The sequence below is a fragment of the Salvelinus sp. IW2-2015 genome, linkage group LG8, assembly GCF_002910315.2.
Source record: "Salvelinus sp. IW2-2015 linkage group LG8, ASM291031v2, whole genome shotgun sequence".
NCBI lineage: Eukaryota > Metazoa > Chordata > Actinopteri > Salmoniformes > Salmonidae > Salvelinus > Salvelinus sp. IW2-2015.
The window spans coordinates 49,860,982-49,888,114 of NC_036848.1; the positions used below are offsets into that span (position 1 = coordinate 49,860,982).

General features: G+C 43.4%; 1 protein-coding gene across 1 annotated transcript in view; it reads left to right on the forward strand.

The window, feature by feature from the left end:
- The window catches only part of wdr27 (WD repeat domain 27), a 173,387-nt gene that overhangs the window by 35,565 nt on the left and 110,689 nt on the right, over positions 1 to 27,133 (forward strand). Inside the window, exons 14-21 of the mRNA XM_023993602.2 lie at positions 6,051 to 6,126; positions 6,837 to 6,908; positions 7,137 to 7,246; positions 7,382 to 7,471; positions 16,170 to 16,291; positions 20,998 to 21,134; positions 23,749 to 23,846; positions 25,111 to 25,232. Of these exons, the coding sequence (XP_023849370.2) occupies positions 6,051 to 6,126; positions 6,837 to 6,908; positions 7,137 to 7,246; positions 7,382 to 7,471; positions 16,170 to 16,291; positions 20,998 to 21,134; positions 23,749 to 23,846; positions 25,111 to 25,232 (827 nt within the window). The remainder of the gene's footprint in view (positions 1 to 6,050; positions 6,127 to 6,836; positions 6,909 to 7,136; positions 7,247 to 7,381; positions 7,472 to 16,169; positions 16,292 to 20,997; positions 21,135 to 23,748; positions 23,847 to 25,110; positions 25,233 to 27,133) is intronic.

Genomic DNA, 27,133 nt, shown 5'->3' on the forward strand with positions numbered 1-27,133 from the left:
CACACACACACACACACACACACACACACACACACACACACACACACACCACACACACACACACACACACACACACACACACACACACACACACAGAGAGACTGTGATTTACACACAGTTAGTGCTAACAGAAATCTACTGTTAAAGAACATGGCTCCCCAGAGAGTGTGTGTGTGTGTAGCTCGGCCTACACCGTGCTCAACCCTAGTAGAAAACTTTCCTAGGATTCCCGTAATTCATGGCCATTTGCTGTTTTGATTATACACATACTATATATACCATGGAGAATACAAACACAAGGAGTTTGCGGTGAACACACGCAGGCAGACACGCAGACAGGCTCGCATGAAGGCAGGCAGGCACATAGGCTATAATGCTGCCATTTTCCTCTGGATTCAACGTCTAATGGGGAAGACGTGTAGAACACTGTTTCACGTCTCACACACACACACACACACACACGTACCGTTTCGGTTAATGGGGAGGACGTGTGGAACACTGTTTCACTCCATCTTTGGCATGTCAGTGAGAACCCTCCACATGTTCGGCCCAGACGGGGTTAAAAACAACAAAAAATATATTTTCCTGTTCTCTAAAGAGAGAGAGAAAGAGTTTATCAAATTAGATGAACAACATGACTGCACCTTCTTGGTTTGCAAAACGAGGCCACAAATCAATGACACGTGTGTTATTGTTATAGAATAGTTACAAATGTTTTGAGGATTTTTTGAAACCACTATCCAGTTTCTAATTTGTATCCTGTCCTGTGTGACAACATCTTCCACTCATGGGGTGTTTGTTGTTGTGGCAAGATTTATGCTCCACTGCCTTCCTATAGATTCCATACAGTATTTTGCGGGCCAGGACCTGTGCTCACTGCTTAGGGACACAGTCCAAGGGGACACTTCAGAGTTACCACACTGAGAGATAGGAGAGTAGACCGGAGAGAGGAAAGTGATAGAGGGGGAGATACATGGGAGAAAGGAGAGGAGAGAGGAAAAAGAGCGAGGGGTTATGAGAGTGAATGAGTGGTGATGAGGCCTCTCTCCAGGCCCTTCCTGGCATGTGTGTGGACAGGAGGAAGTGTACCAACGTGCTGTCTGTCTGACTGGGGCATCAGTAGACAGACAGGACAGCAGCAGAGGAATGTGTTATTCTGACCCTCAGCTGGCGAGCTGTGTACTGTGGTCGGTTTCAGTCAGTCAATCAGTCCGTGTACTGTGTTGCAGACAGAGAGACCAAAGGACGAATGGACAGACGGGCAGACATACATAAAGAAGGACAGACAAACCAATGTACATACAGAAAGGCAGGTAGACAGGCAGGAATGAAGGCAGACAGACAGATAGATGTGCAGACAGACAGACACATGGACAGATGGGGAGACTGACAGACAAAGGCAGACATGCAGGCAAGCAGCTATTCAGGCAGACAGACAGGCAGGTAGGTAGGTAGACATTCAGACAGGTAGGCATTCAGGCAGACAGGCAGATAGGCACTTACTTGTCTTTCACATTCAGCTAGTGTTCTTCATACTAGGAGAGAACAGTAAAACAGGTAAAACGTCAGTACAGGGACAAAGTGGAGTCAATTCAATAACTCAGACATGAGACCTATGTGGCAGAGACTTCAGACAATCACAGATTGTAATTAAGGGAAAGCCAGCCACGTTGCGGACAGTGACGCCTTGCTCCTGGACAAGCTAAACACCTTCTTACCTTAAGGAAAACACAGCCCCGCTAACGRGGGCCACTGCCGCTCGCGGGGCCTGTGAGCTCTCGTTCTCCATGGTACACGTGAGTAAGACATTTTAAACCTCGCAAGGCTGCCGGTCCAGACGGCATCCCTAGCCGCGTCCTCAGAGCATGCGCAGACCAGCTGTCTGTAGTGTTTACAGACATATTCAATCTCTCCCTGTCCCAGTCTGTTGTCCCCACTTGCTTCAAGATGTCTACCATTGTTCCTGTACCCAAGAAAGTGAAGGTAACTGAAAAGACTATCGCCGCATAGCACTCACTTCTGTCGTCATGAAGTGCTTTGAGTTGCTAGTTTTCATATCACCTTAATGGAGTCATTAAAATTTGTTTTTCAACCACTCCACAAATTTCTTGTTAACAAACTATAGTTTTGGCAAGTCGGTTAGGACATCTACTTTGTGCATGACACAAGTAAATTTTCCAACAATTGTTTACAGATGGATTATTTCACTTATAATTCACTATCACAATTCCAGTGGGTCAGAAGTTTACATACACTAAGTTGACTGTGCCTTTAAACAGCTTGGAAAATTCCAGAAAATGATGTCATGGCTTTAGAAGCTTTCTGATAGGCTAATTGACATCATTTGAGTCAATTGGAGGTGTACCTGTGGATGTATTTCAAGGCCTACTTTCAAACTCAGTGCCTCTTTGCTTGACATCATGGGAAAATCAAAAAAATCAGCCAAGACCTCAGAAAATAAATTGTAGACCTCCACAAGTCTGTTTCATCCTTGGGAGCAATTTCAAATGCTTGAAGGTACCAAGTTCATCTGTACAAACAATAGTACGCAAGTATAAACACCATGGGACCACGCAGCCGTCATACCGCTCAGGAAGGAGATTCGCTCTGTCTCCTAGAGATTAATGTACTTTGGTGCGAGAAGTGCAAATCAATCCCAGAACAATAGCAAAGGACTTTGAAGATGCTGGAGGAAACAGTACAAAAGTATCTATATCCACAGTAAAACAAGTCCTAATCGACATAACCTGAAACGCCGCTCAGCAAAAGAAGCCACTGCTCCAAAACCGCCATAAAAAAGCCAGACTACGGTTTGCCAAACTACACATGGGGACAAAGATTGTACTTTTTTGAGAAATGTCTTCTGGTCTGATGAAACAAAAATAGAACTGTTTGGCCATAATGACCATCATGTAGATGACCAATTATGTAGATATATTTAAGCAACATCTCAAGACATCAGTCAGGAAGTTAAAACTTGGTCGCAAATCGGTCTTCCAAATGGACAATGACCCCAAGCTTACTTCCAAAGTTGTGACAAAATGGCTTAAGGACAACAAAGTCAAGGTATTGGAGTGGCCATCACAACACCCTGACCTCAATCCCATAGAACATTTGTGGGCAGAACTGAAAAAGCGTGTGCGAGCAAGGAGGCCTACAACCCTGACTCAGTTACACCAGCTCTGTCAGGAGGAATGGGCCAAAATTCACCCAACTTATTGTGGGAAGCTTGTGTAAGGCTACCCGAAATGTTTGACCCAAGTTAAACAATTTAAAGGCAATGCTACCGAATACTAATTGAGTGTATGTAAACTTCTGYCCCACTGGGAATGTGATGAAAGAAATWAAAGCTGAAATAAATCATTCTCTCTACTATTATTCTGACTTTTCACGTTCTTAAAATTAAGTGGTGATCCTAACTGACCTACAACAGGGAATTATTACTAGGATTAATTGTCAGGAATTGTGAAAAACAGAGTTTAAATGTATTTGGCTAAGGTGTATGTAAACTTCCGACTTCAACTGTATGTAAGAATGCTGTTCATCGACTACAGCTCAGACTTCAACACCATAACTCGGAGCCCTGTGTCTGAACCCCGCCCTGTGAAACTTGGTCCTGGATTTCTGACGGGCCGACACCAGGTGGTGAAGGTAGGCAACAACACCTCCCCTATGCTGATCCTCAACACAGGAGCCCCACAAGGGTGCGTGCTCGGCCCCCTCCTGTACTCCTTCACCCATGACTGCGTAGGTACACACATCTCCAACTTTATCATCAAGTTTGCAGACGACACAACAGTGTTAGGCCTGATTACCAACAACAACGAGACAGCCTACAGGGAGGAGGTGAGGGCCCTGGCGGAGTGGTGCCAGGAACATAACCTCTCCCTCAACGTCAACAAAATGAAGGAGCTGATCGTGGACTTCAGGAGACAGCAGAGAGAGCACACCCCCATCCACATCAACGGGGAGAGGGTGAAAAGCTGCAAGTTCCTCTGCGTGCACATCACTGACAACCTGAAATGGTCAATCCACACAACCTCTTCAACCTCAGGAGGCTGAAGAAATTTGGCTTGGGCCCTAAGACCCTCATGAAATTCTACAGATGCACAATTGAGAGCATCCTGTTGAGCTGTATCCCCGCCTGGTATGGCAATTGCACCATCTGCAACCACAGGGCTCTCCAGAGGGTGGTGCAGTCAGCCCACCGTGTCACCGGGGGCACACTGCAGCACCCGGCATCACAGGAAACAAAGAAGATCAGCCACCCAAGCCACGGCCAGTTCACTCTGCTACAATCTAGAAGGTGGAGACCAGACTGTTAAATAGTCACCACTAGCCGGCCTCCGCCCAGTACCCTGCCCTGAACTTAGTCACTGTTACTAGCCGGCAACCATCTGGTACTCTACCCTGCACCTTTTAGACTGCTGCCCTATGTACATAGTCATTGAACACTGGTCAATAATGTTTACATACTGTTTTACCCACTTCATATGTACTGTATATACTGTATTCTAGTCAAGGCTCATCCTATATAACTGTGTACACACCTTTTTTCATATACTGTCCATACAGTGTATACACACCATCATATGCATATATATTTATATTCCGGACTTTGACATTGCTCGTTCCGATATTTCTTAATTTCTTWATTTTTATTTTGGGGGTTTGTGTGTATTGTTAGGTATTACTGCACTGTTGGAGCTAGCAACATAAGCATTTGCTGCACCTGCGATAACATCGGCAAAATATGTGTACGCAACCAATACAATTTGATTTCTTAGATTGCCAGATCGYAATACAGTACCCCTTATATTGTGGACTCGCTCCAGCCTCCAGTCTCAATGCAGCCATACAGTCACACAGAGGCAGGCTTATGTTACGGAATAGACACTGCACCGCTACCTACCATTTTTACAATACTTGGAGGCTTGAATTGTACTCAATGCTTTTTCTTGCCCAGAGTAGGGTTGCAAAGGGAGGGTATATTATTGGACACTTTCTAAGTTTAACAGTAAACTACCAGAATTCTGGTAACTTTCAAGGAATATATTGTGGCCTTTTTGTGTATTTCAGATAATTGCAGGTGTCTAATTGTCTCTGGCCCTCTGTGTGGCCTTATCATATGTAAAATATGTTTATAAAATCAAATATGATTTTTGTATAAAAATGTGAAAGACAAAGCTGTAAAACATGATCCTAAATATAAACCGTCAACTTGGTGAATACCGTAGTGTTTAATATGAGGGGTTCAGCATGAAATATCCATTATTTATTTTTTACACACTTTTATTATTTTATGGATTCGTTGTGAATGTTTTGTTGTCAAACTGGTGGCAGTTGTGAAAAAAGTCAATAGTTGGAAGAGTTGCAGAGTTAATTGAAAATAATGCCATTGTTGATTAGATGCTTTTTTCCATTAATTAGGCTAGCTTTGCAACCTTAGTCCAGAGTTACAGTTTGCACTGTTCGGCCTTCCCTAGTTACCTTATGGCAAAAGCAGTGCGGTGCAGTTCAGCTCTTATTTTATGGAAGTGTGTCACTTTTTACAAAGACTTTTAACATTCATAAAACTGCTTTCTAGTTTTAGTTAAGAACCAAGGACTTTGTTAAAACAATCAAAGTATGCTCCAGAAAACACAAAATAACCGTCTCTCCTTTTTCAAATGTAACGTTAATATAGCTTTTCTTAGTTACGAGGCTATTTGACTTTTCCTTATTTTGCCTGCGGACGACAGGATACGTTTTTGGGGAAAACCACACACATGCTTTAATGGCTGTGGAAAAAGTGAGCTCACTCCACTCCAGAGAAGTGAAGGTTCTGACAGCAAGGAGAGGAGCAATGGGCTACGTCCCACAGARACACACACACCATCATTCCCTCCCTTACTCCACGAGGACAGAGACAGAGATGTCTGTAGGATCCTAATGATGATCATATGAGGTAGAATATAACTAGTTCATACTGTTGGTGAATGAAGGGTTCATATAAATCTCTGCATATCCTATCAATGACTACATGTCTTATCTCTCCCTCTCTGGCTCAGGGAAACGTGGTGTGAAGGAGCAGCCTCTAGTTTTCCACACACAGGTCAAGTCATCAGGATACACACAATCTCCCCGGTAGGTTGTGCATGTGTGTGAGACGGGAGTCCAACGGTTGAGGAATTGTTCCAACAGCAAGACTTTCTGTCCTTTTCTACCCATTGGAAGAGCACGTTACACATCAGAGAGCTATAATGAGACAAGGAAATAAGTCACAGAGAAAATGCACACAAAACCTTACAATAATAAAACAGCCTTCATATTAGATAGATTATGTTTTTGTTACATTTCATTCTGTCTTTTTACATAGGTGTTAACTAAGACAGTGTTATTTTTCTAAATGTTAAGTATATGCAGAATATATTTTTGGTCTTCGGGTGTGTAGTTTCTGTTCACTGTTTTAGTTTCCAGTTAATTTATTCTTTGGTCATATTTTATGTGGAAAGTTTTTTTTAAATAAAATGCTTTTCCCTCTCTTTCATGTTTTCTTGCACAGGGGCAGACTGGGACCAGAAATCGGCCCTTGCGTTTGTAATACACCAGTAACCTTTTTTCTTTGAGGCCCCACCCCCATTATTAGCCAGATAATGATCATTTTGCATAAAYAAAATAAGTTCGACAGGCCCACTGGGCTAAAAATTCACGGGCAAATGCCAGATGGCCAGTCCGCCCCTGTTCTTGCATCAATATTAAGGCCAATGTGTTAGGGTTCAGGGTTGAAGTTATTATATTATGTTGTTAATAAAATGAAGAAAATGCAATTTTACATAAATATGTTTGCTTTTCAGAATGACAATGTTCTCACCCAAGACCAGTGTTCAGAAGAAGACCCCAGGACCTACAAAGACCAACAAGAAGATGTAAGCAGACCACCATGTCCAGATATATTTAGGGCCGGTTTCTCAGACAGATACAGTACAAAGCCTAGACCTGGACTAGAAGGTAGTTTCATGGAAAATCTTCAATGAACATGCATTTTAGACCATTAGTAGGTTTAGTCTTAGTCTGGGAATCCGGCCCTTTGTTTTGTACAAAATTCTTGATGTTTTTTTCCATATGAATATCAACATAATTATGCTTTATTTTAGAGGATGTCTCGTTAGTGATTACCCAGGAGACACTGCAGCACCCAGTGTCCCACACACTAACCTCAGCACAGTCAAAACCCCTACACCAGTTTGCTGTACCCAATACTCAGGTAACTCTCTCTTTTTTTGGTCTCTTTTTATCATACTTTCATTTATTCCTTTACCAAGAATCATTAGAATCATACAAGCTAATATATATATACGTATATATTTGTTTATTTGTATTTTTTGTCTTCTCTTCCCAGGAGATGGAAAGCAGATTCTGTGTGGTCTGGGAGACAGATCTGTATTGTTGTACAAGTCCTCCCTCACTGGCACTCCAGCTGTTTACACAGGTAGTGGGGCAAGAAAAACACACACACACACACACACACACACACACACACACACACACACACACACACACACACACACACACACACACACTGACTAGAAACCTCAAATTCTGTTTATTTTACCTCAAGACTGTTTTGGTCCACGGTTCCCTTTTCCTCCCTGTTCCCTCCTTTTCACTCTCCTTTAAAATAAGTCTCAGTGAAAAAGAAAAGCAGTCGAAACCTTAAAACCCAAAGAACAGGACGGTGTGGTTTTTGATGACTATTTGTTTTATTATTTATTGAACCACATTTTTTGTTTATCTATCTCACCTGTCAATCATGTTGAGAATMATGTTCTAGCTCTGAGGTGAATCAAGGCAACTGTGGAGAGGATTGTTTTTCTTTTTCTCCCACTTTATTACTGAGGGTGAAACTTAGTTACTATATGGCTGAAAAATAAAGAGAGGAACTGAGTTTATAACCCTGTTTTTATAAGCCTAGTGGAATACAGACTAAATCACTACCTAGCTTATTTTCACACTGTTCTCAGCCCAAGCCCAAGAACCACTGCTTTTAACCAGGGCAAGGTGACCGGAAGCATGACCGAATACAAACAGTGTAGCTATTCTCTCCGCAAGGCAATCAAACAGGCTAAGTCCCAGTACAGAGACAAAATCGAGTCGCAATTCAACAGCTCAGAKACAAGAGGTATGTGGCAGGGTCTACAGTCAATCACGGATTACAAAAAGAAAACCAGCCCCGTCGCGGACCAGGATGTCTTGCTCCCAGACAGGCTAAACAAGCTTTTTTGCCCGCTTTGAGGACAATACAGTGCCACTGACACGGCCCCTACCAAAACCTGCGGGCTCTCCTTCACTGCAGCCGAGGTGAGTAAAACATTTAAACGTGTTAACCCTCGCAAGGCTGCAGGCCCAGACGGCATTCCCAGCCGCGTCCTCAGAGCATGCGCAGACCAGCTGGCTGGTGTGTTTACGGACATATTCAATCAATCCTTATCCCAGTCTGCTGTTCCCACATGCTTCAAGAGGGCCACCATTGTTCCTGTTCCCAAGAAAGCTAAGGTAACTGAGCTAAACGACTACCGCCCCGTAGCACTCACTTCCGTCATCATGAAGTGCTTTGAGAGACTAGTCAAGGACCATATCACCTCCACCCTACCGGACACCTAGACCCACTCCAATTTGCTTACCGACCCAATAGGTCCACAGACGACGCAATCGCAACCACACTGCACACTGCCCTAACCCATCTGGACAAGAGGAATACCATGTGAGAATGCTGTTCATCGATTACAGCTCAGCATTTAACACCATAGTACCCTCCAAACTCGTCATCAAGCTCGAGACCCTGGGTCTCGACCCGCCCTGTGCAACTGGGTCCTGGACTTCCTGACGGGCGCCCCAGGTGGTGAGGGTACTAACAACATCCACCCGCTGATCCTCAACACTGGGCCCACTCACATGCTGATCGACAGGGTGCGTTCTGAGCCCTCTCCTACTCCCTGTTCACCCACGACTGCGTGGCATGCACGCCTCCAACTCAATCATCAAGTTTGCGGATGACACTACAGTGGTAGGCTTGATTACAACAACGACGAGACGGCCTACAGGGAGGAGGTGAGGGCCCTCGGAGTGTGGTGTCAGGAAAATAACCTCACACTACACGTCAACAAAACAAAGGAGATGATTGTGGACTTCAGAAAACAGCAGAGGGAGCACCCCCCTATCCACATCGACGGGTCAGTAGTGGAGAAGGTGGAAAGTTTTAAGTTCCTCGGTGTACACATCACGGACAAATTGAATTGGTCCACCACACAGACAGCGTTGTGAAGAAGGCGCAGCAGCGCCTCTTCAACCTCAGGAGGCTGAAGAAATTCGGCTTGTCACCAAAAGCACTCACAAACTTCTACAGATGCACAATCGAGAGCATCCTGTCGGGCTGTATCACCGCCTGGTACGGCAACTGCTCCGCCCGAACCGTAAGGCTCTCCAGAGGGTAGTGAGGTCTGCAGAACGCACCACCGGGGGCAAACTACCTGCCCTCCAGGACACCTACCACCACCGATGTCACAGGAAGGCCATAAAGATCATCAAGGACAACAACCACCCAAGCCACTGCCTGTTCACCCGCTATCATCCAGAAGGTGAGGTCAGTACAGGTGCATCAAAGCAGAGGACCGAGAGACTGAAAAACAGCTTCTATCTCAAGGCCATCAGACTGTTAAACAGCCACCACTAACATTTAGCGGCCGCTGCCAACATACTGACTCAACTCCAGCCACTTTAAAATGGGAATTGATGGAAATTATGTAAAAATGTACCACTAGCCACTTTAAACAATGCCACTTAATATAATGTTTACATACCCTACATTACCCATCTCAATATGTATATACTGTACTCTATATCATCTACTGCATCTTGCCATCTTATGTAATACATGTACCACTAGCCACTTTAAACTATGCCACTTTATGTTTACATACCCTACAGTACTCATCTCATATGTATATACCGTACTCTATACCATCTACTGCATCTTGCCATGCCGTTCTGTACCACCACTCATTCATATATCTTTATGTACATATTCTTTATCCCTTTACACTTGTGTGTGTGTATAAGGTAGTATTGTGGAATTGTTAGGTTAGATTACTTGTTGGTTATTACTGCATTGTCGGAACTAGAAGCACAAGCATTTCGCTACACTCGCATTAACATCTGCTAACCATGTGTATGTGACTAATAAAATTTGATTTGTTTGATTTGAAGCTATCCAAGACCCAAAGTGTCCCTAACCGTGATGGAAATAGTAACCTGCACCAGAGTCACATTCACTTTGAAATCTTACAGGATTTTTTAGCCTTACAGGATTTTTTAGCCTTTAATGTTAGGAACTTGATGGAGTGAGTGTTGCTGGCCTTTGTCTTAATGCTTCATTACTGTTTTCATATATAAAGTGTGAGTGAAGTGAATACTCTTCAGAATGCTATTTAAACTCAACTATTATCTGAATATTTCTTTACTGTTGATACCCTATGATGAGTTACTTATTTTCATCTGGGATCGTAAACGATACTGGAAATAGGTCCAGAGGCTTAAGATAAAAGGCTTCAGGAGAAGAGTCCAGATTCATCCACGACCACAATAACTCATCTAACTCTTTAGATAAAAAAAATATATATAATCCCAATCGATCCGAGTGAGTGTATAGCATTATGATCTGGTTTTCTGCTCTCTACTCGCTGATGATGCGTTTAGCAGTGTAATGATGGTGTGTGGGGTTACATTGTGGTTTTAGCGATCTCTCTCAGATAAGAGTGATAGTCGCATTCTGTTTAATTTGATTAAGGTCCTCCTGGATTGGAGAGAAATTGGAGAAATCCGAGTGATCGTGTCTGACGTCTCCCTCAGATGAGAAATATATGGTGACACTACAACAAAGTCAATCTCTCCACCTAACTGAAACTTCTGAGCTGGAATTGTATAGATACATTACAGCTGCATAAACATCAGTGCAAACATCCCTATCAGACAACTCCTCACTCCTACCCTTCCTCGCAACGTCCCTGCTACCTCCCTACCATCATCCCCTCGCATCTCTGAAAGAGCTCCTCAACTCTCCCATCACTTCCACTCCAACTCACCTCCTCTTTCCCATATCCTCGAATCCACACACGTCACCATGATGCAAGGCACTTACAGCATCAGACTATCGTGCCCCTCACCGCACACACATACTTACCACCACACTTTCACAGTCCTAAAATAACGAGCGACACTAAAACCGTAGGCTAAACACAACAAACACCACAACACACACACTTACACACGGTTAAGATTCACCAAGTTTGAATTTGTGAATCGAGCGTGTGCGACCAATGAGGGGTTATCATACACACACATATACGCCTGAGTGCTGTCACTTGGATAGCAGAATTCTCTGAGGGTGGAGAATTGGTGTTTTGAGTGTGATAGATATTGTCTAGCGACGATACAGTCAAGATCATATATATATACTAATAGCCCATGTATTCCAATTCATACTAGCATCAACATACACAATACACGTTATCAGGTCACATGTTTGTTTAGGAGTTTCTTGAGAGCGAGCCTCAGAAGAGCTTAGTATGGGACGGAGTGTATGGTATGTTGTTCCCTTTATATCGGAGCTAACGAAGAGATCTATGAGTATCCGAGCACATGTGGTTTAGGGGGTTCATATAAACAGCTAAGACAGAGACTCGTATGCAGCTCAGTTGGTTGGTTTCTTACAGCCTACTGACAGAGACTAGTATGGCCAGTCAGTGCGTTGGGTTCTTAACAGCTAAGACAGAGACTAGTATGCTTAGTCAGTGTGGTTGGGTTCTTAACTGCTAAGACAGAGACTAGTTGGCCAGTCAGTGGGTTGTGGTTTTTAACAGCTAGACAGAGACTAGTATGGCCAGTCAGTGTGTTGGGTTTTAACAGCTAAACAGAGATATATGGCCAGTCAGTGTGGTTGGGTTCTAACTGCTAAGACAGAGACTAGTAGTGGCCAGTCACTGTGGTTGGTTCTTAAACTGCTAAGACGCAGACTAGTATGGCCAGTCAGTGGATGTCATATATCAATGAAAGGATTGAGTCGTTTGGCTATTGTAGGCCAGTGCTTGTTAGGTGCTGTTTAGACTGTCTCCACTAGATGAAGTTTCTGTAGGCCAAATCCCACAATTTGATGGTCACATACACATGGTTAAGCAGATGTTATTGCGAGTGTAGCGAAATGCTTGTGCTTCTAGTTTCCGACCTGCAGTAATATCTAACACAAGAAATCTTAACAATTCCACAGCAACTACCTTTTACAACACACGTGTAAAGTAATGAATAAGAATATGTACATAAAAATATATGGATGAGCGATGGCCGAACGGCATAGGCAAGATGCAGTAGATGGTATAGAGTACAGTATATACATATGAGATGAGTAATATAGGGTATGTAAACATTATATAAAGTGGCATTGTTTAAAGTGACTGGTGATACATTTATTACATCCAATTTTTTATTATTAAAGTGGCTAGAGATTTGAGTCAGTATGTTGGCAGCAGCCACTCAATGTTAGTGATGGCTGTTTAACAGTCTGATGGCCTTGAGATAGAAGCTGTTTTTCAGTCTCTCGATCCCAGCTTTGATGCACCTGTACTGACCTCGCCTTCTGGATGATAGCGGGGTGAAAAGGCAGTGGCTCGGGTGGTTGTTGTTCTTGATTATCTTTTTGGCCTTCCTTTGACATCGGGTGGTGTAGGTGTCCTGGAGGGCAGGTAGTTTGCCCCCGGTGATGCGTTGTGCAGACCTCACTACCCTCTGGAGAGCCTTACGGTTTTGGGCGGAGCAGTTGCCGTACCAGGCGGTGATATAGCCCGACAGGATGCTCTCGATTGTGCATCTGTAAAAGTTTGTGAGTGTTTTTGGTGACAAGCAAAATTTCTTCAGCCTCCAGAGGTTGAAGAGCCCTCTCCTGTACTTCCTGTTCACTCATGACTGCGTGGACATGCACGCCTCCAACTCAATCATCAAGTTTGCAGACAACACTACAGTGGTAGGCTTGATTACCAACAACGACGAGACGGCCTGCAGGGAGGAGGTGAGGGCCCTCCGAGTGTGGTGTCAGGAAAAATAACCTCACACTCAACGTCAAAAAAACAAAGGAGATGATCATGGACTTCAGGAAACAGCAGCTGGAGCACCCCCTATCCACATCGACGGGACAGTAGTGGAGAAGGTGGAAAGTTCTTCCCCACGCTGTTTGTGTGGGTGGACCATTTTAGTTTGTCCGTGATGTGTACASCGAGGAACTTGAAACTTTCCACCTTCTCCACTACTGTCCCATCGATGTGGATAGGGGTGTGCTCCCTCTGCTGTTTCCTGAAGTCCATGATCATCTCCTTTGTTTTGTTTTGTTGCCGTTGAGTGTGAGGTTATTTTCCTGACACCACACTGAGGGCCCTCACCTCCTCCCTGTAGGCGGTCTTGTCGTTGTTGGTAATCAAGCCTACCACTGTAGTGTCGTCTGCAAACTTGATGATTGAGTTGGAGGTGTGCATGGCCACGCAGTCATGGGTGAACAGGGAGTACAGGAGAGGGCTGAGAACACACCCTTGTGGGGCCCTGGTGTTGAGGATCAGCAGGGTGGAGATGTTGTTTCCTACCCTCAACACCTGGGGGCTTCCGTCAGAAAGTCCAGGACCCAGCTGCACAGGGCGGGGTCGAGACCCAGGGTCTCGAGCTTAATGACGAGTTTGGAGGGTACTATGGTGTTAAATGCTGAGCTGTAGTCGATGAACAGCATTCTTACATAGGTATTCTTCTTGTCCAGATGGGTTAGGGCAGTGTGCAGTGTGATTGCGTTGTCTGTGTACCTATTGGGGCGGTAAGCAAATTGGAGTGGGTCTAGGGTGTCAGGTAGGGTGGAGGTGATATGGTCCTTGACTAGTCTCTCAAAGCACTTCATGATGACGGAAGTGAGTGCTATGGGGCGATAGTCGTTTAGCTCAGTTACCTTAGCTTTCTTGGGAACAGGAACAATGGTGGCCCTCTTGAAGCGTGTGGGAACAGCAAACAGGGATAGGGATTGATTGAATATGTCCGTAAACACACCAGCCAGCTGGTCTGCGCATGCTCTGAGGACTCGGCTAGGGATGCTGTCTGGGCCGGCAGCGTTGCGAGGGTTAACAAGTTTAAATGTTTTACTCACGTTGGCTGCGGTGAAGGAGAGCACGCAGGTTTTGGTAGCGGGCCGTGTCGGTGGCACTGTATTGTCCTCAAAGTGAGCAAGGAAGTTGTTTAGTTTGTCTGGGAGCAAGACATCGGGGTCCGCGACGGGGCTGGTTTTCTTTTTGTAGTCCATGATTGACTGTAGACCATGCCACATACCTCTCGTGTCTGAGCCGTTGAATTGCGACTCTACTTTGTCTCTGTACTGACGCTTAGCTTGTTTGATTGCCTTGCGGAGGAAATAGCTACACTGTTTGTATTCGGTCATGTTTCCGGTCGCCTTGCCCTGATTAAAAGCAGTGGTTCGCGCTTTCAGTTTTGCGCGATTGCTGCCATCAATCCACTGTTTTTGGTTGGGGAAGGTTTTAATAGTCGCCGTGGGTACAACATCACCGATGCACTTGCTAATAAACTCGCTCAACGAGTCAGCGTATACATCAATGTTGTTGTTCGACGCTATCCGGAACATATCCCAGTCCACGTGATCGAAGCAATCTTGAAGCGTGGAATCAGTTTCTGTCTATATGCTGGGAGCAACAAAATGGAGTCAGATTTGCCGAAAGGAGGGTGAGGGAGTGCTTTGTATGCGTCGCGGACGTTAGAGTAACAATGATCCAGAATTTTGCAAGCCCGGGTGGCGCATCCGATATGCTGATAAAATTTAGGGAGCCTTGTTTTCAGATTAGCCTTGTTAAAATCCCCAGCTAAAATAAATGCAGCCTCAGGATATGTGGTTTCCAGTTTACATAGAGTCCAATGAAGTTCTTTCAGGGCCGTCGAGGTGTCTGCTTGGGGGGGATATACACGACTGATTATAATCTAAGAGAATCTTCTTGGTAGATAATGCGGTCTGCATTTGATTGTAATCAATTCTAGGTCAGGTGAACAAAAGGACTTGAGTTCCTGTATGTTGTTATGATCACACCACGACTCGTTAATCATAAGGCATACAACCCCGCCATTCTTCGTACCAGAGAGATGTTTGTTTCTGTTGACCAGGGCTTGGTTAGGTGCTGTTAGACTGGCTCCACTAGAGGACAGTTCTGTAGGCCAGGGCTCGGTTAGGTGCTGTTAGACTGCCTCACTAGAGGACAGTTCTGTAGGCCAGGGCTCGGTTAGTGGCTGTTAGACTGGCTCCACTAGAGGACAGTTCTGTAGGCCAGGGCTCGGTTAGGTGCTGTTAGACCATCTCCTAGAGGACAGTTCTTAGGCCAGGGCTCGGTTAGTGCTGTTAGACCATCTCCACTAGAGGACAGTCTCTTAGGCCAGGGCTCGTTAGGTGCTGTTAGACTGGCTCCACTAGAGGGACAGTTCTGTAGGCCAGGGCTTGGTTAGGTGCTGTTAGACTGGCTCCACTAGAGGGCAGAGGGTCATTATAATAGTTCTCTCCTGTGCCTGAGACCAAAGACATGACATTGTTCCAAGAGCAGTGGATGTATGAAAGTATATGTCAGTGTCTGTGGGGATGTTGTTGTAACCCTCACTCTGTTTAGCTGTCCAGTACTCATGTTTCAGATTCACTACTGTGGTCTTAATTAATACCCTTTTCATAATACTAAGCCAAGCCGGCCATAATATAGTTTCTGGAACTTTGCTGGAAAAGACAATAGCTGCGTCCAAAATGGCACCATATTCCTTATGTAGGGTACTACTTTTGTCTGTGTCGTTATGAAGCTCTGGCCAAGGGTAGGGGACTAGGGAATAGGGTGCCATTTGAGAACCTATCAGAGCCAGTACATGGCATTACAGCATGGGTTAGCACAATGAAAATGTATGTGTGTCTTTCGGAGGGGTAGGGTTAAAGATGAAGTCAAATTTCGGTTGGACTTTGTGTACATTTGACAAATGAAGTGATCTTCATCTTAAAAGGGTACCAGGTTTACTCACTACTGCTGTTTCATCAACTCCAGGCTGACTCAGCACAACTCTGGATGTGTTTGCAGGTCATGACAAGGCAGTGAGCAGTGTGGCCTGGAGTCACAGCAGACAGTGGTGGCTGAGTGCCTCAGAAGACAGGACCCTCCGCATCTGGCCCACTGGAAGTCCTGAGCCTGCCGTTACCATGGTAAACACTCAGCATACATACAGAAGACACAATTAATCCCCAAATGTGTTGTACACATAATGTGCAAAACATTAGGAACCCCTGCTCTTTCCATGACATATACAGACCAGGTGAATCCAGGTGAAAGCTATGATCCCTTATTGATGTCACTTGTGAAATCCTCTTCAATCAGTGTAGATGAAGGGGAGGAGACAGGTTAAATAAGGATGTTTAAGCCTTGAGACATGTCAAATCAAATTTTATTAGTCACATGTGCCGAATACGACCTTACAGTGAAAGCCCCTAACCAACAATGCAGTTTCCAAAAAATATGGATAAGAATAAGAGATAAAAGTAACAAGTAATTAAAGAGCAGCAGTAAAATAACAATAGCGAGACTATATACAGGGGGGTACCGATACAGAGTCAATGTGCGGGGGCACCGGTTAGTTGAGGTAGTATGTACATGTAGGCAGAGTATGTGTGCCATTCATAGGGTGAATGGGCAAGACAAAACATTTAAAGTGTCTTTGAACGTGGTACGGTAGTTGGTGCCAGGCGCACCGGTATATGTCAAGAACTGCAACGCTGCTAGTTGTTTCATGCTCAACAGTTTCCGGTTCACCACCCAAAGGACATCCAGCCCACTTGACACAACTGCGGGAAGCATTTAAGTCAACATGGACCAGCATCCCAGTGGAACGCTTTCGACCCTTTGTAGAGTCCATGCCCTGACAAATTAAGGCTGTTCTGAGGGCAAAAGTGTTGTACACTCAGTGTATATAATGTAACAAAATATTTCTATCATCGTGGCATAGTAACTTTCCATCTCAGGTTTTTCCAGTGTCCATGATGTGACAAGCCTCATGGAATAGTAAAAACCTAGTTAATGAGGTTGATGACATACTGTGTCTCTTGGCCCGGCGTTGTGTGATGTTGTTAGAGGGAACATCTGCACAGAAATCTGCTCGTCTGCCTATCTGTTTGTCTGTTGGCTGTGAGCATGTGCAGATCCTCTTCACTCCTTAACTGGACATCACACTCTCTCCTAGAAGTCCCAGAACATTTTACTCAAATCAAAGTTTATTGGCCGTGTGAATTGCTTATAATACTGTATATGTCTTTCCTTTATATCCCCATGCTTTTCAGGGTGGGGATCAGTTCCATTTCAATTCCGTCTCAATTCAATTCCAATTTTCCCGAAGACTGCTTTAATAGTTTTGACAGAAGCTTCTGACAATTGGAGACAGGGCAACAGAGTTTGTTTGTCTCCAGAGCGGTTTAGAGCGCATTGTGACGTTTCATTTTGGCAGCATATTCTGATTCTTTTTCAAAGCAGTTTTCTCCCCTCAGCTGCTGCTAACCATCCCAGCATCTCTCTTCTAAATGAGGAGATCCTAGACTTGGCAGGAACTRTTTCAGTTTGTCTATTTGTCGTGAACTGAAGCAGTTTAAGCAAGCATCTTGGCATCAACAAAGACATGTAATTCGGGGAGGGAAACTATGCAGGGTGAAGAATTATTGCACATGGCTTTGCACAATGAAGTTGATAAGATGTCTGTGTAATGAAGATCCACTATCTATCAGGCATTGGAATTGGTTCAGGGAAAAGAACTGTGAAAGACATTGATCTCTGGTGTTCTGTAACAGAACCATTATTTTCAAATCTTGAGAACTGGTTATTAATAATGTTATTTTTTGTTCCAAAATTGTTCCTAATGTTTAGTATATAATTCTGTAAAGTTATAATGCTAGTAAAAGCCTAAACACATTCCAGTTCACATCATGTCATGATGTTCAGCGCTTCAAGCCAAGCCCCCTCCATGGCCACCCCTCTCTTGCTCTCTCCCCACCGGTGAAATTTAATTTGCGCCTCATCTGACCAATCAAACATGTAAATAACTAGCTTAATTAAGTGTTCCATAGCAAGCTTCTCTTCTGTGCTAATGGGTCGAGTAAATTAATTAGCTATTTTGTAAAAAGCTATGTTGATTTCACATGTTAAAAAAATACGAAAAATGACTATATGAACCCTAACTTGGGTTCGAACTGGTTCAGCACTTTATTTTCAGGTTGGAACAAACTGTCATACATTCCGCATCACAGCTGGTGGTTTTCTGATTAGGGTTGCAAAATTCCAGAATCTTTCCCAGGTTTTTCAGGAATTTCTGTTACATTAGATAGGCTATATAACGTTGCAGCTCCTACAAGCCCTGGGGCTAAGCGCCTGATGAGGCATGACGGCCTTTAATCTCTTGGTTTGTCTTTTGGCACTGAAAAACGCTTCACCCTTCCCCTCTCTTCCCCTCTATTCTCCTCTCTTTCCTTCGCTTCTCCTTTCTTCCCCACTCTTCTCTTCTCTGTCCTTTTCTTCTCCTTTCTTCCCCACTCTTCTCTTCTCTGTCCCTTTCTTCTCCTTTCTTTCCCTCTCCTCTTCTCTCTTCCCCTCTCTCTCTCTCTGTTAAAGAGTACCACATTATGCAGAGCCTGTTCCAGTGGTACCACACCCGGCTCCTAACATATGTCGACCAAGAAGACCACCTGCGTCTGTCTTTCCCACTGTCTCCTCTATCTATAAACCTCTTTACTTCTATACTGCCAAAATAAAAGCATCAAAGATATGAAAAGAGTGGCTTCAAAACAGAGGACCACATAACTGCTCCACAACGAGAGCATAGCATGCTGACAAGGACACAGCCCCTCTCCCTCTGCTTCAATCCAAAGGATATTCTTTCATGAGTCTCTTTTTCCACATGGAAAATAGAAATTCCTGTGTCTTACTGACTTTGAGGCCAGGGAAAACTCCTCAAAGCGTTTTAAAGGGAGAAAGAGAGAGGGGGAAAGAGAGAGAGAGGGATTTATGAATGCAACCAACCCTATTATGAATGAAACCCATCTATTAAACCCATCTATCAAACCCTTCTATTATACCCATCTATTAAACCCATCTATTAAAGGGTAAATCTATTTAATGCACATGTGGTATCAGGCCATGAAAGTAGAGGCTCATAGAGCAATAATTATATTCCAATAGTAAATTTCAATGTTATTTGAGGCTATATACATTTTTAGGATAGGGGGCAGCATTCAGAATTTTGGATGAAAAGTGTGCCCAAAGAAAACTGCCTGCTACTCAGGCCCAGAAGCTAGGATATGCATATAATTATAGATTTGCATATAATTATAGGTAGATTTGGATAGAATACACTCTAAAGTTTCCAAAACTGTTAAAATAATGGCTGTGAGTATAACAGAACTGATATGGCAGGCGGAAACCTGAGGAAAATCCATCCAGGAAGTGCCATTATTTTGAAATGGCTGTTTTTCCAATAAAGGTCTTTCCTCCATTTAAAGGGATAGGGCCCAGATTTTGTTCCCTATGGCTTCCACTAGCTGTGAACAGTCTTTAGACATTGTTTCAGGCTTTTAGTCTGAAAAATGAGGGAGAATGACCACATTGAGTGAGTGGATCCTGGGATGTCCCCAGAGCTCTTTGCTGCGCACGACCGAGAGCGCGCCTTTCTTGTTTTTCTGTTATATTGACGACGCTATTGTCCGGTTGAAGTTTTATCGATTATTTAGGCTAACAACAACCTGAGGATTGATTATATACATCGTTTGAGATGTTTCTACGAACTTTACAGATACTATTTGGAACTTTTGTCTGCCTCTTGTGACCGCATTTGAGCCATTGGATTACTGAACAAAACGCGCCAACAAAATGGAGGTTTTTGGATATAAAGAGGGACTTTATCGAACAAAACTAACATTTATTGTGTAACTGGGAGTCTTGTGAGTGCAACCATACGAAGATCATCAAAGGTAAGCGATTAATTTTATTGCTATTTCTGACTTTCGTGACTAATCTACTTGGCTGKTAACTGTTTGTAATGTTTTGTGTGCTGAGCCCTGTCCTCAGATAATCGCATGGTTTGTTTTCGTCGTAAAGCCTTTTTGAAATCTGACACGGTGTCACGATCTTCTTTGGGAGAAAGAGAGGAGGACCAAAACGCAGCGTGATGTGAATCCATTCTTCTATTTATTAAACGAAGAACACTTAAACAAACTATACAAACTAAACAAAATAACAAACGACCGTGACGCTAATGACACCGAGTGCAGACATGCAACATCAACTAACATAGACAATCACCCACAACCCACAATGACAAAACAGGCTACCTAAATATGGTTCCCAATCAGAGACAACGACTAACACCTGCCTCTGAGAACCATATCAGGCCAAACACAGAAACAGACAAACTAGACATACAACATAGAATGCCCACTCAGATCACACCCTGATCAAACAAAACATATAAACATACATAGCAAACTATGGTCAGGGCGTGACACARGGCGGCTGGATTAACAACAAGTTAAGCTTTATTTTTATGTATTGCACTTGTGATTTCATGAAAGTTAAATATTTATAGTAATTTAATTAGAATTTGGTGCTCTGCAATTTCACCGGAAGTTGTGGAGATGGGACGCTAGCGTCCCACTGATCCATAAGAAGTTGAATAACTTCTCATAATAACCCTTATTAAACAGTCATCAAATGGTTGGCCCTCAGCTGAGACGGATGCCAGATAATTAAAGTTATTCATCAGGTAGTGATTGGTTTGGTTACACTTAACCAAACACACTTTTGGTAACATTCTGCAGATATGTTTCATAACTTGTTATAAACCATTTGTAAGCTTTTATAACTATTCTTCCTTCAGGGGGGTGATGAGAAGTTCTCCAAAACCATCCGGGGGGCTCAGTTCTACTACCTGGATAAGTTCCTGTTACTGGCATCTGGTCCCTCCCTACACCTCTACCTGTATCACCTGGACAACACACAGGACGACATTAAAAGGTAAGGATATGAAAGATAGAAGAGTATATAGATTGATAGATAGAAGTTGCCTCTGCTGACGTATGACCCCTCCTTACACCGGTATCTATAACCTGGCTGGATATCACACAGGATGACATTAAAAGGTAATGATAGGAACAATATTTTAATGATAGGAATCACATTTTAAACACATACTCATCTGCCATTGGGCTTGCTGGTGGACAGGGCAACAAAAGGTTCCCAACTTCTGGCTGTCCTTGGTCATCTTCTCCACTGTGCCCCAGTTCTGCTGGTGTTGGAGCTCAGTCTCCATCGTTCTATTGTACATTTCAACCAAACATGTAACAAACATGTATAATAGCTCAGCTAGGAAGCACTAATCTTTGATTGCATCTGGGAGGAGGCTATTGGTACATGTTTGGATATCAACAGATTTTTATTTTATGTGTCATCCCAACAATTCATACTGAACAAAATATAAATGCAACATGTAAAGTGTTCCATAACATGTAAAGTGTTCCAGAAATGTTCCATAAGCAGAAAAGGCTTAGCTAGCTAGCTTTGTGCACAAATTTGTTTACATCCCTGATAGTGAGCATTTCTTCTTTGCCAAGAAAGTTAATCCACATGACAGGTCTGGCATATCAAGAAGATTAAACAGCATGATCATTACACAGGTGCACCTTGTGCTGGGGACAATAAAAGGCCACTCTAAAATGTGCAGTTTTGTCACACAACACAATGACACAGATGTCTGAAGTTTTGAGGGAGCGTGCAATTGGCATGCTGACTGCAGGAATGTCCACCAGAGCTGTTGGCAGAGAATTGAATGTTCATTTCTCTGCCATAAGCCGCCTCCAACATAATTTTAGAGAATTTGGCAGTATGTCCAACTGGCCTCACAACCACAGACCACATGMAACCACGCCAGTCCAGGACCTCAACATCTGGCTTCTTCACCTGTGGGATCGTCTGAGACCAGCCACCCAGACAGCTGATGAAACTGAGGAGTATTTCTGTCTGTAATAAAGCCCTTTTGTGCGGAAAAACTCATTCTGATTGGCTGGGCCTGGCTCCCCAGTGGGTGGGCCTGGCTCCCGAGTCAATCAATCAATCAAATGTATTTATAAGGCCCTTTTTACATCAGCCAATGTCACAAAGTGCTATACAGAAACCCAGCCTAAAATCCCAAACAGCAAGCACGGTGGCTAGGTTCCTGCCTTTCTAGGGAGTTTTTCCTATGTGGGTGGGCCTTTTCCCAGTCATGTGAAATCCATKGWTTAGGGCCTAATTWACTTTTTTTCAATTGACTGATTTCCTTAAATGAACTGTAACTCAGTAAAATCATTTAAATTAGTTTACAATCACATCACAGTCACATACTTACCTGCATTCCTGAAAATCACTTCTGAGAACACATTCTTAGGAGAGAGAGAGAGATGCATAGGGCAAAGGACAAGAGTTGGCTCTCTTCACTTCCTGTTTATGATCAAACCAACAAGTTTATATTCTACAGTATCATGTTAACATGTCCTGACTGGGGTATGGAATGCATGTGGGAAGATCACCAACAAGGAGATAGCCATGCCCAGCACGTTAGCCGAGAAACGCTAAGCAAGGGGACATAACAACAATTATTGATTCCCATTCAAAATCCTATTTTCCCTAACCTTAACTCCTAACCCTAATTCTAACCCAAATTCTAACCCTAAACCCTAAGCCTAAAATATACTTTTTCCTTGTGCGACTGGCGAAATGACCCCACTTATCCGAATTTCCTTGTTTACTATCCTTGTGAGAACGTCTGGTCCACACAAGGGTATAAAAAACTAATACACACACACGCAGCATATGTTTTACTATCCTTTTGGGGACCTAAAATTGATTTCCATTCAAAATCCTATTTCCCTAACCTTAACCCTTACCTTAGTAACCATAACCCAACCTAACCCCTAAGCTAACACTAACTCTTATTGTAACCATAACCCAAACCACCCTAAGCCTATATATAGCCTTGTCCTTGTGGGACTTTTGGGATTTCCCGCACCCACAAGATAAGTAATACAAGGCGACACGCACGCACGCGACCGCACCACGCACAGAGCAGCGCAGCACACACACACACACCACACACACACACACACACACACACACCACACACACACCTGAGTCTCTCTCTCTACAGAGCATCTGCCTGTATTATATTATTTCCTCCAGACTGAGTCTCTCTCTATCAGAGCATGCTGCCTACATGATCATTTATTCCAGACTGAGTCTCTGTACAGAGCATGCTGCCTACATGATCATTTATTCCAGACTGAGTCTCTGTACAGAGCATGCTGCCTGCAGTAGTATATAATGGCTAGCAGTCGTCAGTTCAACACCAGTTATTGGGGGTGTAGGGCAGTATTTTTAGGCCAGGGCCCGTTTTCATTCAAAGTCTCAGAGTAGGAGTGCTGAGTCAGGATAATTTTTGTTTTTTAGATCACAATGCCCAATGATTTTGAGACACTTTTTGAGTATGGGCCCGCATCTGACTTGAATTACTAAGTACCCAGACCGGAAGCTTACAGTATATATCTAGTTTCCACGATTTAACTCCAAGCACAAATCTATCTTTATTCTTGTTCAGGTACCAGCAGAGGAGTGCCATCAAACTGACAAGATGTTTAGAGACAAAGTCAGGAACAGACATCACTGCTGTGTCAGTCATCAATGACTTCTACTCCTGTATCCTTCATCACTCAATCCAGTGATCACTGTAACTGAGAAATATAGGATCAGTATCCACTCTCTCCTCATGTCTTAGATCATCATTACCAAAAGCATTCATCTACCCTCATAGCTACTTACCATAGTAGTTTATTCTTAATATTAGTGACACTATTTGATAGTATTTATCTACAGTTAACACAATTCTACAAAGCCTTTGGTTATGGATCACAATCTGTAGAGAGTCTTTATCACTAGTGCTGATCAACAATAACCCATATCATTCACTGACTGACAGCAAGGAATCTCTTCAGAGAGCAGTCTCCATTTCTAAGCAAACTCACAAATAACACAGTAACACACAGAGAGTGGAAAATCTTACAGAATCATCGGATGTCTACTTTCCTTTCTACTTTGTCCGTTGCCAAGCACAACGCAGCTTAATACCTCAGTAAAAACGACACTCAGTCCTCCAAACATTGCTATAAATGGACTTTAGGGTTCAGAGGATTTATTAGAAAATAAATGTATTGTAAAACTCTTTAACAAGGAGACATTCGGGATGGAGACATTCCTGAAACATTCAAGTAATTGTCAGTGTCCCAAATGGCACCCTATTCTCTTTACAGTGCCCTATTCCCTCTGGGTCCTGATCAAAAGTAGTGCACAAAATATGGAATATGTTGCTATTTGGGATGCAGACATTGTGTTGATTTAGTGCCAAGATCAACTGTGGCAGACCGGAGGCTACACGTGAGGTTTGAAGCCCTTCCTGAGCAGAATAGGTTAGAGCAGCAGGACCTGGTGCTGTGGTGGATATGACACGGTTGTGTTACCAGAATGGTTTCGTAAAACATATTGAAATGAATGGTTTATTCTCGCTGAGTGGTATAACTTACTGGAGTTTCACTTGAAGGGGCAATCGGCAGTTGCTACATACATTTTCAAAAACGTATAAATTGATGATATGTACCCATTGAGTCTTGAAAAATATAACTTAGAAATGCCTCATGTGCTTAGTTCAACTGTTGTACCCCATAGCTTCAAAACATGGTTAAAACTGTAATTTTGATGTCATGGATGGTATCCATAGCTCTTTGAGAGTGGTTACATTGTTCCAGCCCCATCCCTCAGCTTTTTACTGAAACGGGCAGGAAGGATGCTTTGTTATTGTTTCTACTCCTGATTGCCCCTTTAAGAATGATCAATGTGAGTTTCAGAGTGAAACTTAACTGCCCATTGAGTACTGTAATGGACTTTCCTTAGCAGCTGTATGTGTCAGACATAGTGCTGGTGAGTGGTGCTGACCGCTCCATCCAGGTGTTGGACATGAACACAGGGACAGTGGCCTCACAGCTCCCTGATGCCCACAGCAGAGCTGTCCATCACATCACACAGAACAAGGTAAGAAGAGAACCCTGAGCACACAACAGTCACAACACATTCAAAACCACTACATAGGCTAGCATAAACATTTACCAGGAGGAGGCTTAATCTGGGTTCAAGAAAGCAGCCCTATATGTTGTAAAATGTGTTTGAATTATGACCGTTCTAGGATGTACATGGAACAGTTCAGATGACATTGTCGGATGTTGAAGTGATTGAGGTGATGTCACTAGGGTTTTTCGTTCAGGAAAGGTCAGAGAGGGATGGAGTTAGTGATTAAAATACCACATAATGGTTGAGTCTATAAAAGCTGAAAGCTCATGGTCTGAGGTCACTTCCTTCCCTCAGTGGGGCTGTGATGGCACACTCCTCCATCTCTGGAAAGCACACTGGGTTCCTCGAAAGATGCAGCTTTATAGGTCAATAAAATCACTCTGAAAATCCATTAAAGCAAACCCTTTCCTAGTAATATGCCACCATGTTTTACTGTAGATCGGAATTTGGTGCGTTTGGCTAGCAAATTTATTCCAAGTGTGTATCCTAAAAGTAGTGCATCACTAAAAGCAAGTTTACCGGAGGACAGATTGGAGTGGAAAAGTGCACAGTCGTCTTGTCTTGGTACGTCCGCAACACCCATACTGCAGTCAGACGATGTAGTCCTTGGCAGACCAGACATAGGTATTATATTATTTAAGGAGCAGTATTAGTTTACCTTAAAGCTCATAGGGATCTGGTCAAACTGTGTAGGAATAGGGTGCCTTTTGGGACTCAGCCATTAACTCTTTCACAGTCCTCCCACGACACAGAACTTTTCTGGAGGACATAATGAAAGTGAGCTAGCTTGCCTTGGGCGGGCATGCAGTGGTACATCAGCAACACCCATCTTCCATCATACTGGACTGTCAGAGGATGTATTCCTTGGCATACCAGACATGGGTGCTGTATTAGCCTACGTTGTGTAAGAAACAAATCTCTTTCTGGGGATGAAAGTGTCAGGCTGTGGTGTGAATGAAGAAGACCGTGATGGGACAGTGGATATATCCTAAATGGCACCCTATAGGCCCTTGTTAAAAGTAGTGCACTATAAAGGGAATAGGATGCCATTTAAGACGTAATCAGTGTTTCCAAGAGTGAAGGACTCGTTGAGCCATCATCGGTATAATTAATCTCTCTTAGGAGTAAAGCCACACTCTCTCACACACACACACACACACACACACACACATGCACACACACACATTGGTTAAAAGTAGTGCACTATATGGGGAATAGGTTTCCATTTGGACCGGAGCCCAAGAGTGGTCTCAGCCTCAACCAGTGCATGGAAACATTTGGAAATATCCTTTGTGCAGTAAATGCATGCATGTTCAATAAATGATACAAGTGTATAGGAGGGGTGTGCATATCATTCCAGTCTTTGACATAACTGTCAAATTAATTCAACATGTTTCAGAGCTATATTTAAAATATTATATATTATGTCTCATACAAGACCAAGTTATTAATATGAAACCAAGACAGTTTTGTAACAATAGGAATATCTATAAGTAGACCTTGTTTTATGTATCTGAGATATGTCTGGAATATTTAATCGCTCACAGACACAGACAGTAGATAGGGGGACAGACAAATGAACAGACAAATTGATAGACAGAAAGACAGAGACCGAGACGTGGACCGACACATGGACAGACAGAAGACAGGCAGAAAGACAGAGACTGACACATGGACAGACAGAAGACAGGCAGAAAGACAGAGACTGACACATGGACAGTGATGAAGGGGGTTTAGTGACATGAAATTTGTATGGATGAAGGGTGGGTTTAGTGACATGAAATTTTGTATGGATGAAGGGCGGGTTTAGTGACATGAAATTTGTATGGATGAAGGGCAGGTTGAATAAAGGAAGATAATACATA